This window comes from Rhizomucor pusillus (genome assembly GCF_041956525.1).
Source record: "Rhizomucor pusillus strain CBS 183.67 unplaced genomic scaffold VTP01scaffold_1, whole genome shotgun sequence".
Lineage (NCBI taxonomy): Eukaryota > Fungi > Mucoromycota > Mucoromycetes > Mucorales > Lichtheimiaceae > Rhizomucor > Rhizomucor pusillus.
The window spans coordinates 564526-579978 of NW_027192143.1; the positions used below are offsets into that span (position 1 = coordinate 564526).

Genomic DNA, 15453 nt, shown 5'->3' on the forward strand with positions numbered 1-15453 from the left:
ACTTGTTTGTTTTTGGAACGATATACTATCGAATTGACGAATCTCTAATAAGGCACCAGGGGTAGATGCTGAGCAGTACTGAGCCAAACTTTTAACCGTTCGGTTGGATGCAAGCTGGCACCATCTATACCTTTTTGGTTGGAATTATCCCAGGGAGTATGTATCATGTCATGTGTTTGCCGGCTTGCTCCGCCGGAAATACATTGCGCAATATTGCGCATTCGCGAATTTGCGAATTCTATTCGGAGATGGCCCTTTTTTGACATTTAAAACGATGATCGGGGTGCTATGCCGCAGTCTTTAGAAACTTTCGCACGATAACGGACACAATAGAACGAGAAGAATATCGCCTGGAGAGCCGCCAGTACTCTGCTACAGGCGAGCTCAGCGCCACAACAAGCAAATCCACGGCAACAAAGTACACACACAACACATTCATTGTCGACGACCAGGAAGCCGGATCCTCGAAATCAACAGAAACAGAGAGTAATGCGAAAAACTACAAGGCATGGCTACTTTGGTGGAACACTGAGGAATGGTGGTCATGTTGGATTGGCCTCATTTTCTTTGGCTGTGTCGTTTCAGCAGTCCACCACGGTATACCAGAACCGACTTTCCTAACTTGGACACACAATCCGTTCCTAACATTTGCGACCACTGGAAACTACTGTCTTATTGTTCTGTTCTTTGCCATGGGCATTTTATTGTGGATATGCATGGGCGCTATCCAGGCAACAGGCTGGAGGCAGTTCCCCCTGGGATATCTTGTCGTATTTTTCATTGCTCTTGTCAGCAAAATTCTCGCTAGCAATGGTAAGCATGCTTTGTAGAGAGTTTACAATCCATAACAGTGAAGAATAATGCACACTCTGCATTAGCTCAATTGAAACAAGCAAGTTTGGGCGCTTCCATTTGGGCCATTATCATTGGTTTCTTTGCACGAAATGCCCTCGACGTGATTAAACCCGGCCGTCCACTGCCAAATTTCCTCAAAGTCGCCCTCCAAACGGAACTTTACATTGCAATCAGCTTGGTCCTCCTTTGCATCGATATATCTGTTCTTCGACCACTGGCTCCGCGCGCATTGTTTGTGAGCTGGCTCGATACGCCATCTCTTTTTATGGTTGTTGCCTTTATTGGATGGCGATTCCTAAAGATCGATAGACAAACTGCGATCATTTTGTCTGGCGCAACATTTATTTGCGGTTCATCTGCAGCAATTGCCCTAGGGGCGAGCATGGGATGTCCTTACAAAACGCAGATGCCTATTGCTATTATCTCCATCTTCACCATTCCCAGCATCATTGCGCTTCCATATGTCGCCCATCGCCTTGATTTGTCACCAACCGTTAGCGGCGCCTGGTTTGGTGGTTGTGTCGATTCAACCGGAGGTGTCATTGCGTCGGCAAGTATCTACGGGAACAAGGAAGCCATCGACACATCTGCCATTGTCAAAATGATGCAAAATGTCCTTATTGGACCTATATCCGTCATCATGGCCTGGGGATGGTCCAAATATGAGTTAAATCAACGCGATGAAGAAGGATTATTGCGACCAAACATGCGACAGGACAAAGCATATGTGCTTTTATGGAAACGTTTTCCAAAATTTGTCCTTGGTTTCATCATTACAGCTCTGCTATTCAACACCGTCGTTGGAGGCGATTCTGAACAGCGCCAGACAGTCAACGATTTCTGCTTTTACGTTTCTGAATGGTTTTCAACTTTATCCTTTGTCAGCATTGGATTCGGCCTGCAATTGAACGATATGAAACAGAACATTCGCAGCCTGGGCAAACTTTGCACATTATACATTGTTGCACAGATGATAGATATTGTAATCACTGCAGTGCTCGCATGGATTGCGTTCACTTTTATGTAAATTAAACGTTCTTTTGCTTTTGATTTCTACATCCAAAATGTGCTTTTTGACGTCTAAATGGGACCGGAAGACCATAAAATGTGGAGATGGCCCCGCTCCCCCGCCGACTGGCTCCCTCAATGTCTCGCATGCCCAATGAAGCACAATCCGCTTCTCAACTATATACCAAACTGAAAAGAGTCGGCAAAGGTGCCTACGGATCAGTTTACAAAGGGTGAGTAGTTTTGCATACGCATGTTGCTAGAGGACTTGACTAATATGCTCAAAGCATCCATAACAAGACGAGACAAATTGTAGCCATCAAGGTCTTGAACCTGGATACTGATGAAGACGATGTCGACGACATTCAGAAAGAGATTTCGCTGCTTTCTCAGCTTACACATGCTCGCTCCCAGAATATAACACCCTATTATGGAAGCTTTCTTGAAGGCACGAAATTATGGATTATTATGGACTATGCTGCTGGTGGAAGCATCAGAACTATTGTACGTTCTTCCAGACCATCTTTCTATTCTTTCTAACTAATGGATATGTGCATAAAAACCAGATGAAATTTGGCAACATTGAGGAACGTTACATTTCTGTCATTGTCCGAGAAGTGTTGGTTGCATTGTCTTATCTTCATAAAAACCATATCATCCACCGTGATATCAAGGGTAAATATATAATATTTACAAGTGAATGGAAAAAGATAACGATTGCTCAACAACAATGCTTTCAAGCGGCCAATATTCTGCTCACTGCTGACGGTGGAGTACAACTATGCGATTTTGGCGTAGCGGGTTCGACAATCAATTCACTGAAGCGCAACACATTCGTTGGAACACCGTAAGAACAGCAAACCATAATTGAATGTAAAAAATAGGTACTCATTCTACGAGGTAGATATTGGATGGCTCCAGAAGTCATTCGGGAAGGCTCGTCGTATGATTATAAGGTAGCTAGTTGGAAATGCCGTGTTTTCAGGTCATCCTTTAACAAAATCGGCAGGCAGATATATGGTCGCTAGGAATAACAGTTTTTGAAATGGCATCCGGGAACCCGCCGCTAGCTCATGTGGACCCAATGCGTGCAATAATAATGATACCGAGGTCTAAACCTCCAAGCCTGCCGGATACATTCTCTGCTAGCATACGCGAGTTTGTCGATTTGTGTCTATGCGAAGAACCAGACGAGGTATGCCGGCTATAATTTGCAAAAATGAGAGGTATTATTTTTTTTATTAAATGAGATCCAAACAGCGACCTAGCGCCGAAGCATTGTTCAAAGCAAGGTTCATCAAGTCTTCGAGCAAAACGTCAAAGTCAACTTTGCAGGAGTTAATTGCTCGGTATCAAAGCTGGAAAATGAAACAGGCAGGGAATCGCCGAGATAGTGTAGCATCTGGAAATTTGAGCGGAAGGTATTTCAAGTGAATGATACATTTGAAAGAGGAAAGGCTAAAGTATGCTATAGTGAAAACGATGAAGACAACGATGCATCTGATGTTGCAGAGGAAGAAGACGAAGGCTGGGAATTTGGAGTGAGTGTTCCCTAAATTATGCATCGAGATATTGCGATAAAGCTATTTACGCCCAGTGCATCAGACGGCTCGTTACGATACCACAAGGCCAAAGGATATAGACCAAAACGGCACTATCAAGGATGCTCGCAAAACGCAGCCTGTACCTATTTCTGACGACGCGGCAGAACGCGTATTTCGAAGTCCCGAGACACATCCTCTTGTACGGTTGTTTGACAAATCTAACCAACTGTCAACACCAGATTCGCTGTTATCAACGCCATCTGCTCCTTCATCACTAAATGTAACATCACCTGTCACTGCCTCTTTATCACCTCCGCAAACAAGTTATAGCGTGTCACCAGTTATTGATCTGGACACAGGAGCGATAACGTCGACGCAGAAACCTGTGTCACCTATACTGAGAGCAATGAGTCCTGCAGATGCACTTCACATACCACAGACGACTGAGCCGCAATCTATATCCAGCTCACCTGAAAGTAAGCCATCATTGACGTCTATACCCGCGAACAGCACGCTTGATGTTCCCTCTTTCGACGCAAACACGAATCCTAACAGATTAGCACCAAGAACCCCAAGCAGAGCATTCGGTGCACTCACGCCGTCGTCGATACCTCAGCAGCCACAGCAGCTCTCCTCCGCCAAGCTCACACCACGAAATACACACGAAAATGGCAGTAATCCGATGGTGCGAGCGCGGTCGCACTCAGATCAAGAAAATGCACGAGAAAATGGATTTTTAAAAGCAGATCCGTCTCCTCCACAGCGTTATCAACATCAACGCGCGACTCCCTCGATTGCTGATCTGAAAGCAAATAACGCAATTCCTCTGGCGCGTCGAGTAAGATCAGCGACCACACTGAGAAGATCAGACGAAGATACAGTCCCGCTTAAAGCATTGGTAGCCACTAAACAGCAACAGTATCAGCTGCAAAAGCGACAAAATAGCGCACCTCTCGAGAAATCAAAAGATTCCCCTCATAGGAGAAGCATCAGTGCAGACAATCCTGCCGTGGTGGTAAAAATTATAGCTGTTGACGAGGCCGGTTCGAATTCTCAGGTTAACATCAGATTATGATAGGCTGCGGTGCAGTCGTCACCAGCGTCCAGTCCAAGCAGGTCTCCGCCAAGGAACAAGCAGTATGAGAATCGACAGCAACAACAGCAACAACCAGTACCTGTGCGAATGGAAGCGCGGGCAAATCTGGATGCGATACAGCCATTGAAACTCGACGGTCTAAAGACTCCCAGTGATCTGCAGAGCGCACTGTTTGTTGCGTTGGAAGACCTCGTACACTGGTTGGATCAATTAGACACTGCGCTTTCCGGTGTACAATAAACCTGATTCCGGCCGGGAAGGGAAAGGAGAGAAAAAAGGGTAGGAAGGGCAAGGTTACATAATGAATTGTTGAGGGTGCACAAAAGGACACGCACCCCCTCTTTTTTTGATCGACGCCAGTAAAAAAAATGCTCCGGGCGCCCCACTTGGGCGGTTCGCAATTCAAAAAAAAAAAAAAAAAGAGGCGCCTTTTGCTTTGCTTTTTCTTTTTGACTATTCCCTTTCTTACCCCACACTTTGCTTGCGGTTTGTTCTGGTCAATAACAACAAGCGAGAAATATTTATTTATAGAACTCGACACAGCGGGCACCACAGGAGACAACTGTGTTTTACCGTGATTCAGCATTCTTAAACGTCGCTCATTCCGTCTGAGCAGCTAGTCCATTTCCGATTATGAACCAGCCCGCTGCAGCCCATTCGAAACAGGCTGACGTTCCCAATGCAGAGAAATGTCTAGAAGTAATGCAGCAACTTTGCCTACTTTTGTTACTTGAGATACTAAACATTGGTCTCCTTCCTCGTCGCAACAGGAGAAAAAGGACACTACTAACAAGCCCTCGTCCCGAGGACATAAGCGTCAGCAGGCGTCTCTTGGTCTCGGTATCATCACAACCAACCTCGATTTGTCTCAGAGTACTGCCAAAGCCAGCGATCAAACAGAACAGGAGGAGGAGGATCGATCAAAAACGGATGCATTCTTCAGCGATACTTTACCGACTCCGAGACCGCCTCCGTCGTTATCTAGACGAGCCGACATCCCGCCGTCGCAGACGAGTCCTCCGCCGACATTGCCACCGCCGACAGCAACAGCTATAGAAGAAGCAGAAGCAGAAGATGCGCTAGTGACACCGCGTCTCAGTTTCGCCAGTCGACTGCGGAATCTCGTCGCAGCAAACAAGGGAACCACAGTTGCACCGGCACCTTCAGCGATACCCAACAATTACACGCACCGCAGTGGAGCGGACGTTGCTCAAAAGCTCAACGCACCTGCTGCAACGAATAACCATTTATCGTACTCGGACGATGAGATCATGCCTCTGCCGAGTCCTGCGCCTGCATTGTCGTCTCCATCCAACAGCACCACTTCTACAAAACCATCATTTCCAAAGCATCGAATCGTATCACCGCCGCAGTTATCGCCGGTCACTCCAGACAAAGAAGCACCTTCTCCCACAGCATCCACCAGCATCCCCGTCATTGCTTTATCGCCATCATTTTCACCTGAAAAGAAGAACAAGATCCCTTCGCTTTCCGAGGAGCCAATGCTCGGTGACATGGAAGATGTGACGTATAATGGCAAGTCGTCGTCAACGGGTGGAGGATTGGTTGTTCCGATGATGCGAGAATACAAGTTCCCGTCACCCACCCCACAGCAATACAGCGATGAAGACATTATTGGCAAACAGATTGGTGATTACCGAATCAAAAAGCTGCTCGGTGTAGGAGCATTTTCAAAGGTGTATTTGGCTCAACGGACGGATCATGATAGCGCTCAGTACGCCATCAAGATGGTCAACAAGCAACGAATATCAAAAGATCCTCGCGTACGATCAAGTATTGAACGAGAAGTGGGAGTCTTGAAGGTATTAATTGTAAAACAACTACTCTTACAATTTTTATTCACAATCGCTACAAATGTGCGCATCGCATGTTTCGCAGTTTATTGACCATCCGTCCATCGTACGCCTAGATGCGACCATGGAAACGGAGCAGCATCTTTGCATTGTCATGGAATACGCAAAAGGCCAGGAGCTTTTTGACTTTGTGCAACAGATGCACCGCAAGATTAGAACCGATCCAGCAGCACCGCTAGACGAATTACTGATCAAGCGGATATTCATGCAGTTGGTCAGGGTAGTCAAGTGGATGCATGATCACAATGTCGTCCACCGAGATTTAAAATTGGAAAGTAGGTCAAACATTCATGGAACGTTGAGGGAATCTTTGACTTAAATCGGATGATTAGACATTCTTATTCACATGGAAGATGATGGTACTCCCCGAGTCAAGGTGACGGATTTTGGACTTGCTCGAGTAGTTGATCCGGAAGCGCCAATTTTGACAACCCGATGTGGCAGTGAAGAGTACGCAGCTCCAGAGATCGTGCAAGGTCTCGGTTACGATGGACGGCAGACAGATACCTGGGCATTAGGTGTTATTTTATATTCTTTACTTGCGGGATATCTGCCTTTTATGTATAATCCTTCTCGTGGAGAGAAGGTGTCCCATCTCTTTTACCGGATTGTTAGCGCTGACTATAGATGGCCATCTGATTGGCAGCAGCATCCAAAGCATGCTGCAAGCGCCGAAGCGAAGCAGGTCGTAGAACGCATCTTGGTGCGGCAACCGGAAAAGCGCATATCTCTGAATGACATTGAAAATCTTCCGTGGTTTGTTAGCTGATAGATCACCTTTTTTGGATCGTATACATATTTTTCTTCCTTTCCTTACAGAAGTACATATATTGCTCTCTTTTTTCTCGCATTTTTAAATATAAACAGGCCTTGCTTATTTGTTCCACATATAAGGCTTTACATTGCAGGTTTTCAGTCTAATCTCTCCCTTTTGCCATTATATTAATCAACATTGAATAAATCAGTGCATTTCATTAATGATGAACGCTGGATTGACAGCTGCAACAAAAGCGATAGTAAATGACAAACTATCTGGTTTTTTATGATGCTTATTCTCAGTGGGGTGAAATACCCTCACTATTTTGCGTATCAAGATAAGGATAAGACTAGATTCGCGGTGTATCTAATTATCTTCAAAGGAGAGCTTGGCGGCGTGGTCTCGGTGGGACCACAGGTAGAGGCATTCCCAGGGCTCAGCAGCAATTCTTCGCTTTTGAGTTTGAGTTGCGATGAAAACCGGGTTTATGGTTGGTATGGTCTAACCAGGCCCTTCTGCTAGAAGGCACCAGAATGATCTGTAAAAGTTGAGATAGAACACGAACATCGCCTGTTTGATTTAATAAAAAAAATGAAAATGTGAAAAGGTGGAAGTACAAACCAATTCCACATATTGGCGGCTGTTACAAAGAGAAGTCAATAAAGGAAAAGAGGGAAGGAACGGGGAGGAAGTACAGAATGGAATAAAGTCAAAGTTTCGCCAAGCGGGCACAAACCCACACGGCGGCGCAACGGCGCAACGCATAAATGCTGAATTTTAAAAAAGATGACTTCTACACCACTGGGATCAACTTCACACAACGTCATGTTCAACAAGCTAAAGGAACAAGCATCGCGAGCTGCTCAAGGTAAAGCATTTCGATTTATATAAGTCAGCTTGACCGCCCACCGCATATCTGATTCTGTCTCTGCTCATTGCTAGGTGCTGCGGCATTTGGCCAAGAAGCCGGCAGAAGCATAGGCGACTTTGCCGAGAAATCAGGTAATGGACAATAGCACCAATCTGAACGAACGATCTATGCCAACGCAATTTGGCAGGCGCCACCAAGATCAACAGCCCTATTGTGGGAACTTTGCCAGAGGAAAGTGCGAAGGCAGCACGTATTCTAGAACAGTTCATCAGTAAGTTTATGCATATCTGAAACCGGCAGGGGCTTCGATTGCTAACGAGAAAACGTCGACAGACAAGGAAGAAATTGAAACCGGATTTGATTCTATTATACCGGTATCTGTGATAAAGAATGCAAAGGGCTTGGCAATCTTTACGGTTGTCAAAGCAGGTTTCCTGTGGAGTGGCAGAGCTGGAAGTGGTATTGTCGTGGCTAGGTAAGTGACAAAATGGTGGTCTTGATCGGCAGAGATACTAACACCCACTTTAGGCTTCCTGACGGGCGTGAGTAGACTTGATGTAATGGAACTCGAAAACCAACTGACGAGGACTATGTTAGGCTGGAGTGCACCTTCTGCGATAGCAACGGGCGGCGTTGGCTTCGGAGCACAGATAGGTGCAGATATCACTGATATTGTCTTGATCCTGAACAGCGACGAAGCTGTGCGTGCATTTTCACAAGGAGGCAATGTAAGCATTGGCGGCAACTTGGCTGTCAGCGCTGGTCCTATTGGTGCTGGTGGCGAGGCTGCAATTGCTGGAGCTATCCGCGACCGCAAGGTCGCCCCAATGTTTTCCTACAGCAAATCCAAGGGAGCATTCGTTGGCGTTAGCATCGAGGGTACTGGACTCGTAGAACTGACCAAGGTCAATGCTGGTTTCTACAATCGTCCTATTCGCGCAAGTGAGATTTTGCAAGGTACCATTGAGCCGCCACAGGAATCCAAAGTGCTCTATGACATGATCGAGCGTGCTGAAAATCGAGACCCATACTAAATATTGTACAATTCTTTTCCCCTCTACTCTTGTATTCTATAGCAATTAAAAGACATCAGTCACATATGAATATAGTTATGCATATTGCGAAAGCATATCTTCTCAAACTTCATTTGATGTAAAGTAACATCCGTGAAGGGTTGGTCATTCTTTTTTAATTTCATTTTAACATTAACATTAACATTATCATTATCATTATCATTATCATTGTTATGTTAACGAGTGCGTCAAGTGTGTTTTGTGACATAAAAATTCAAATGCAAATAGAACCAATACACTTAGGTAGATTAGCATAATATCATAACATATTAGAAGGTGGGTTGAAGGAATGAGAAAAGAGGGTCATCTGATGCGACAAAACTTGACATGTCTGCGACTAGTCCAGAAGACATTGAAGCAGTGGTGTCAGCTGGTGATGAACTTTCACTAGCCTTTGTACCGTTTTTACTACTGTTGCTGCTGCTGTTATTGCTATTTAGCTTTTCCTCCTTGTACTTGATCTGCATCCATCGTGTCCGGCACTGTCGCTGTGTTCGTCCTGGTACAGTTTCGGCAATTCTTATCCAGCATCTGCCAAACTTTTCCACACCTGCACGCAGCAACGCGTCCTCCTCTTCGCTCCATTTGCCTTTACGCACGGTAGGGTCTAGCGCCTCTGTCCAGCGTGCTTGGCATTGGATGCCGGTGCGGTTCGGTATGCGCTCCGCTATGCGGTTCCAAGGTATTGGCTGGAAACCGCCCTCACCGTCTGGAATGCCAGAAAACTCCAGAACAGAGTATTTTAGCACCGCATCTTCGTGCTCTGTCCAGCGCCCTTTGTGTATGTTTGGGCTAAGACGTGATCGTTAGATCGTACATATAAAGAGAGAGCTTTTGCATGGAATGAAAAATTTAAAAATACTTGCTTTAATGCTCCGAGCCAGCGAGTCGAGCACTGCATAGGCGTTCTATTCGGCACATGTGCTGCTACCAACGACCACTTGTGTGGACCGTAGATACTGACTGCCTGCCGCAAGAGTTCGTCTTCTTCTACAGTCCATCGTGAATACGTGGAAGTCTTGCGGTTAGAAGCTCGTTTTGGATTCGGAGTCCGTGCTGCAAATTGCTTTCGAATCATAGGGGTTGATCGAGGCGGTTGCCGGATCTTTTGATAGTCAACATCATCGAAAAATACATGCGAGCGTGTGGGTGAAGGCGTTGCTGCTATAGTTGGAGGGACTGGATCCAGCATTCCCTATATCCGAGCAGCTGCGGTCAAGACCTCTTTGCGATATGTCTTCTTTCCATCATTGCTACTGCTCAAGAACTATCCTTACCAAATCCATTGATAGACAATCGAACATATTCTGTGGATGTAATCAACACTCAGCTAACAGTTGGTCGATCAATTGCATACTCACCATATCCTGAGGGGTACCAGATAATCCGCCGTATGGCACCTGGTCGTTACTTGTCCAGTTTGTTGTTGTTGGTGGTGGTGGCGGTGGCGGCGTACATGCATTGTTGATCAACTGCGTTGGTAACGGCGTGAAATGATCTTGATACATCTATTTTACCATGCAGAGCAGCTCTCATTACCATTCTGAGTACACGGAAATATCGCGTTCCTTGGTGCAACTTACCATGCGCTGCATCCGTGGCTCTCGCTTTGGCTGTTGCTGCTGATAAAAATACAACTACAAATTGGACAATGTCAGCGTCTCGGAGCATTGCTTACATGGCTTTTATACCATGCCTCGCTATTTATGAACGCGTTAGGGTCTATGTCATTGGTATATGCCATGCGGAAGTTTTTTCTGGGGGTGATCAACGTACAGGAAGGAAGAAAGAAAAGAAAAAAATGTGAGGCATGTAGCTCGGGCAGCACAGGAATTCAGGTCCATCGGGCCCCACAGCATCCACAAACAGAACGTACGCACGCCGCATTCATACTCGCACACGAAACGCAGTAACAACAAGGCCCATCTTTCTAGATTCTTTTGGTCTGTTTAATAATAAATATGGGTGAGGAAAAGCAAGTTTCTAATAGACATTACAGAATTCCCTATCAAGCAATGTCCATTGAGTATGATCCACGGTATTGTCTGTTGCTCCTCTAGTACACCTAAATCTTACCTGGGAATAATATTGGTAAGTATCATATAGGCGCGTAAATACATTGCAGCAACTGCTCATAATGAGCTTGTCAATAAATTCCTCGGCTTGTGGTTCAGTCAGCTGGAGTTGGAATCTATCTCGTAACTGCTGCACGGTCTGCTCGCCGTTCTGAAAGCATGGAAGCTTAGAATCCTTGCACATCATTTCCACTAGCAAAATGATATTTTCGCAATGTTTGCGGACAGCCAGAAACGCGGCTTTCATCAATGCCTTGTATTCTGCGAACTTTTCGCCATTTACACCACCGAGGATGTCAATGTACTCTTGCGGCAGTTTGAAAGGTGCCATTTCGAAACCAACAGAGCCTGGAGAGTTGGATAACATGAATCCAAAATCAATATCTACGAGAGATGTTCAGTTTCAGCGAGTAGCAGTTCCGTGGAATTATTTTCCCACTTACGAATTAGATGGCCTTCATCGTCGACAAGAATATTTCCATTATGTCTATCAATGTCCCATGTGCACTGAGTTCGAGTTTGATAGAAGTTTTCGCATAACATTTCTACATACCTATCCTTGATCTGTAAAATATAGCATGCAATAGAATAACCGGCTAAGCTCCTCATAAATGCGTCCTGCGCCTTTATGAATTCATCCGAGTCAGGAGGGCCCCAGTGCTATAGATATAACAATAACCTGATTAGCTACATCCTTTTACACATGGTGCGTCAGCTTACTTTTTCGTAGTAATCATGTAAAGTAAACACCGAGCCTCTGGTATTCCAACCACGGGTATACGCATCTTTTTTAATCGAATGTATAGATATCGCATTTCGGACAGTTTCCATCAAGCCGGAGCTGTCAGAAGTCACCAGTACACGGAAGCTGCAATGTATACAATGTCAACGCGCACGAAATTCTTGTGGATGATTCTGCCTTGATCCACTTACTATTTGACCCAGACGTCTACGCCTGTATCTTGCCATATTCTTTGCATCTCTCGAATCAGCTGGATAGCAAATTGTTCCTGGCGCAAGTCTGAACCATGCTTGACGATAACTGATAATAATCGCCAGTTGGGAAGATGACCATACGGCGATGATGCACGAATCCGTGCCTTTTTGGTTTCCCAATTTTCAAAAAATACGGCAGCTAACAACTCGGTAAGCGTACCGATGATAATCATTAGTACTTGACACTTACCACTTGGATCATCCTTATTGACAACCCACGCTACTAACTGTTCATCTTGAATCATATCTCCTCCAACAGCTTCTCCTTCGCCGCCGTCTACGCCACTGCTGACGCCTTCGCTTTTCATCTTAGCCATTCTTGCTTCCTCAAGAGCCATCATTTCTTTAATGATACGCTGTCGAATTTCTTCAGTGTCCTGTCGCGATTTCGCCGAAGCTGCGCGACCTGATCCGGGCGTAGGACTTGCTGTTTGCACATTTTGTTGTAGTTGCGCAAGCATGATAGCCGCTGTCCTCATTCTTTCTGCGTATTCTCCTAGAGATTTGGAGTTTCGTCGCTCGCTCGAGTTATCACCCGCGCCTTCATTTGCATCTTCAGTACCAGAGATACCAAGTCCATCTGCCACTGCAGCTGAAGGCGATCGAATAATTTCTTGACTTAAAGAAGTTCGAGGGTAGGGGCTGCCTACTGAGCTTCCGCATTCGCTAATATCAATAGCATCGTCTTCGGTAGAACGCGGCGATGTCGGTGCAGCTTTGCTTGCCGGCGATCCAATTGTTTTCTTCTTTTTGTGTTTCATTAGTCGTCGCATTCGATACAGTGTCGAAGAATAATCATCGTCAAATGTCAACTCGTCGTCGAGGACTTCTATCATTAACAGGTACGGCGCTCTTTCTGCCGAGTTCAATACAACAGCGTCGGATGGGCTGATACGGACTACGCGGTGATGATGCGGTTTTTCAGCGGTAGCCGGACACCAAAGAGGAATACATATCTCGGCTGGGAGATTATGATTAAGCAACGTCAGTTCGGCGTTCAGAGCACTCGTTCTAGCTTGTTTAGGAACAATGACAAGTCGCGTGGCAATATCTGTCAGGGCGAGCAAAAATTGCATTTCCGAGCGGAAGTAGTTTGATCGTAAAAGCGAGCGTCGATGGTCGCGACTAAGTTTCGATAATGTCGAATATTCCTCGTCAGATCCATCCGAATGTGGCTCATTTTCAACCGAGTCGAGAGATGTAGATATACGCGGTGTTGTCGTTGAGCGACGTTTATGTACAGTTGTGATTTCATCAGAAGACATTGAGCTTTGAGAGAACGACGGCGACATTGGTGCTGAATTTGTTGGCACAGATGAGTGACCCATAGCAGTCATTTTTGGATCAAAAGCAGATGGTATCGATTTAGAAGATGCACTTGTAGGTCGAATTCTGCGGTTCAGTTTTTGATGCGCGGATCTGATATAACGGGATACTGAGAATGCTTTTCCTCGATGTAGGTCTTCTAAGGACGGTGAGCTGGTAAATGGATTAAAATGTGCTGATCTTCGTTTTGGAAGCGGCAAGTCTGGCTGTGACATTGACTGGTAAGGTGAATCGTGATGGTAATCACGTGGAAAATGTAACGATATCGGTGAGGAGCTGTCATTTGTTGCAGATGTCGGGCTGCGTGGCGAGTTGGTATCTGGACTAGCACCGCTCAAGGTATTCCGTCTGGCTAGGAGCGGAGCATTGCTCGACGTGATGCTAAACGCTCGATTTCTTCGTCCTTGCGCGATAGCAATATCGCCCGCAGGACGTGTCATTAGTGGCTGTCCAATGCCGGCTAACATGGCGCCTATTCCAACTACTGCGGGCATAACATTTTCTCTGACTTTATGCGTCGACATTCCAAGGCTCAGCGAAGCAGATGCATCAGCCAACTCTGTATCCGTAGTTGCATTGCCTTCTGAGAATACAATGGCTTGACATTTGTTGAGTACTCGTTTACACAGTTCAAACGACGGACTTGTCGGATTCACCGATAGATCAGATATATAAGCTTGCAAATACCATAAACTCTGCCACGATGTTTGAGTACTATACTTTGAACCTTGCACGCTGAAAGCATTCATCGTACCATTAATGCCATGTGCGTTGATTTTTCGCACATTTCCACCAAAAAACATTCGAGTGCTACTGATTCAGAAGGCCTACTGATCAACAAGTGCCTGTGAAGAAATATGAGCGACATTGTTAGCGAAAATATGTTGCACATCCAACTTGCATGAGTTGAGGTAAAAAGAATTCTATCTCTGCGATAGGAAACTTTTTCAATTCAGTGCAGAGATAGTGTTGTATGCCGACATTGTCAGGGTAACGAAACAGGTAAGAGACGGCGATCCAAGAGTTGAAGAACTCGGAAGTGAAAAGACGTAGCAAAAGAGCGTTCGACATATTGCTTTATCGTAGAATGCTAAAACGTGGTCGTCATATATATGCAAGGGCCGCAAGCATGGAGGAATCTATGGCAAGTGTGCATAGTCAATACAAGATGAACAATGATCGCACCGAATGCGGTTGCTGCAAGGCGATTTATACTCCACCGATGCCTTACTGCCACCACCGTAAACCGCACGATCGCTGCTTGGTTATAAGTTTGCACAGCTTACCTAGCTACGGATCCTCTCGTTTTCGGATTGTCCCCTGAGAACGCGCAGAGAAAGTGGGAAAAGCAAGTGTGTTACAACGAGCGGGGAAAGACTTAAGGACACCGCCGTCTGTGATTCAGAACATGCTACTTTGACTTGCCGAGTCTAAGAAGGCCAATCATCGGCATACTTGCTGGTATTACATTGATGTTAATACTTTTCTTCTGCCAGGTCGCACATATATGAAAAAGGTTACATTTTATTATGCCTCGTCAGTAAGGCGAGCATTTTCTGGTGTAGGCTAAGGAAGAGAATTGGAAAAAGCACGACTCATACATCAAGGAGCAAGCGAATTCATCTCCTTTGCACAATACGTCTGTAAATATCAAATGGCCAATGACTGGAAGAAGGGGAACAAGATATGTGAATGCTATGTCCATCTGTCCACGTGCGCGAATAAAAACCCAATAAATTTGCAATATTTGCTGGAGAGACGCAGACCGCTAAAGTCTAGCATCCGATCAAAGGATTTTATCAAGCTCTAGGTTACCATTAACTGTATATACAATGCTTATTTTAGAACTTTGCAGCTTTAATGCAGAGAAGAGAAAATCCAAGGAAACGGAAACATTGTTGAAGATTTGAAGACAGTTTGTATGATTTTACGGCCACAGTACTACTTAGAAACGAGATGTGTCAGAAGTTTTCAAAAA

The 15453-nt window shown here is 45.4% G+C and overlaps 6 protein-coding genes across 6 annotated transcripts; 4 read left to right on the top strand and 2 right to left on the bottom strand.

Moving 5' to 3' along the window:
- Window positions 1–692: 692 nt before the first annotated feature.
- VTP01DRAFT_258 (uncharacterized protein) lies at window positions 693–1882 on the top strand (the record flags this gene model as incomplete). The annotated part of the gene is made up of 2 exons (XM_069381056.1): window positions 693–813; window positions 879–1882. The coding sequence occupies 2 exons, from the start codon at window positions 693–695 to the stop codon at window positions 1880–1882; spliced, it is 1125 nt and encodes a 374-aa protein (XP_069244678.1).
- A 119-nt stretch (window positions 1883–2001) lies between these two features.
- VTP01DRAFT_259 (uncharacterized protein) lies at window positions 2002–4743 on the top strand (the record flags this gene model as incomplete). The annotated part of the gene is made up of 10 exons (XM_069381067.1): window positions 2002–2096; window positions 2151–2367; window positions 2430–2538; window positions 2605–2710; window positions 2768–2819; window positions 2873–3058; window positions 3124–3284; window positions 3338–3404; window positions 3469–4422; window positions 4486–4743. The coding sequence occupies 10 exons, from the start codon at window positions 2002–2004 to the stop codon at window positions 4741–4743; spliced, it is 2205 nt and encodes a 734-aa protein (XP_069244679.1).
- Window positions 4744–5136: 393 nt separating this feature from the next.
- Window positions 5137–7146, top strand: VTP01DRAFT_260 (uncharacterized protein; the record flags this gene model as incomplete). The annotated part of the gene is made up of 4 exons (XM_069381079.1): window positions 5137–5202; window positions 5274–6326; window positions 6403–6652; window positions 6710–7146. The coding sequence occupies 4 exons, from the start codon at window positions 5137–5139 to the stop codon at window positions 7144–7146; spliced, it is 1806 nt and encodes a 601-aa protein (XP_069244680.1).
- A 774-nt stretch (window positions 7147–7920) lies between these two features.
- On the top strand, window positions 7921–9039 carry VTP01DRAFT_261 (uncharacterized protein; the record flags this gene model as incomplete). Its single annotated transcript, XM_069381090.1, has 6 exons — window positions 7921–8002; window positions 8077–8136; window positions 8193–8276; window positions 8339–8480; window positions 8534–8547; window positions 8603–9039. The coding sequence occupies 6 exons, from the start codon at window positions 7921–7923 to the stop codon at window positions 9037–9039; spliced, it is 819 nt and encodes a 272-aa protein (XP_069244681.1).
- Window positions 9040–9347: 308 nt separating this feature from the next.
- Window positions 9348–10586, bottom strand: VTP01DRAFT_262 (uncharacterized protein; the record flags this gene model as incomplete). Its single annotated transcript, XM_069381101.1, has 4 exons — window positions 9348–9870; window positions 9975–10273; window positions 10356–10385; window positions 10440–10586. The coding sequence occupies 4 exons, from the start codon at window positions 10584–10586 to the stop codon at window positions 9348–9350; spliced, it is 999 nt and encodes a 332-aa protein (XP_069244682.1).
- Window positions 10587–11071: 485 nt separating this feature from the next.
- VTP01DRAFT_263 (uncharacterized protein) lies at window positions 11072–14546 on the bottom strand (the record flags this gene model as incomplete). The annotated part of the gene is made up of 9 exons (XM_069381112.1): window positions 11072–11083; window positions 11155–11537; window positions 11597–11640; window positions 11707–11813; window positions 11874–12021; window positions 12087–12288; window positions 12340–14170; window positions 14230–14320; window positions 14377–14546. 9 exons carry the CDS (start codon window positions 14544–14546, stop codon window positions 11072–11074), a joined length of 2988 nt encoding a protein of 995 aa, XP_069244683.1.
- Window positions 14547–15453: the final 907 nt, after the last annotated feature.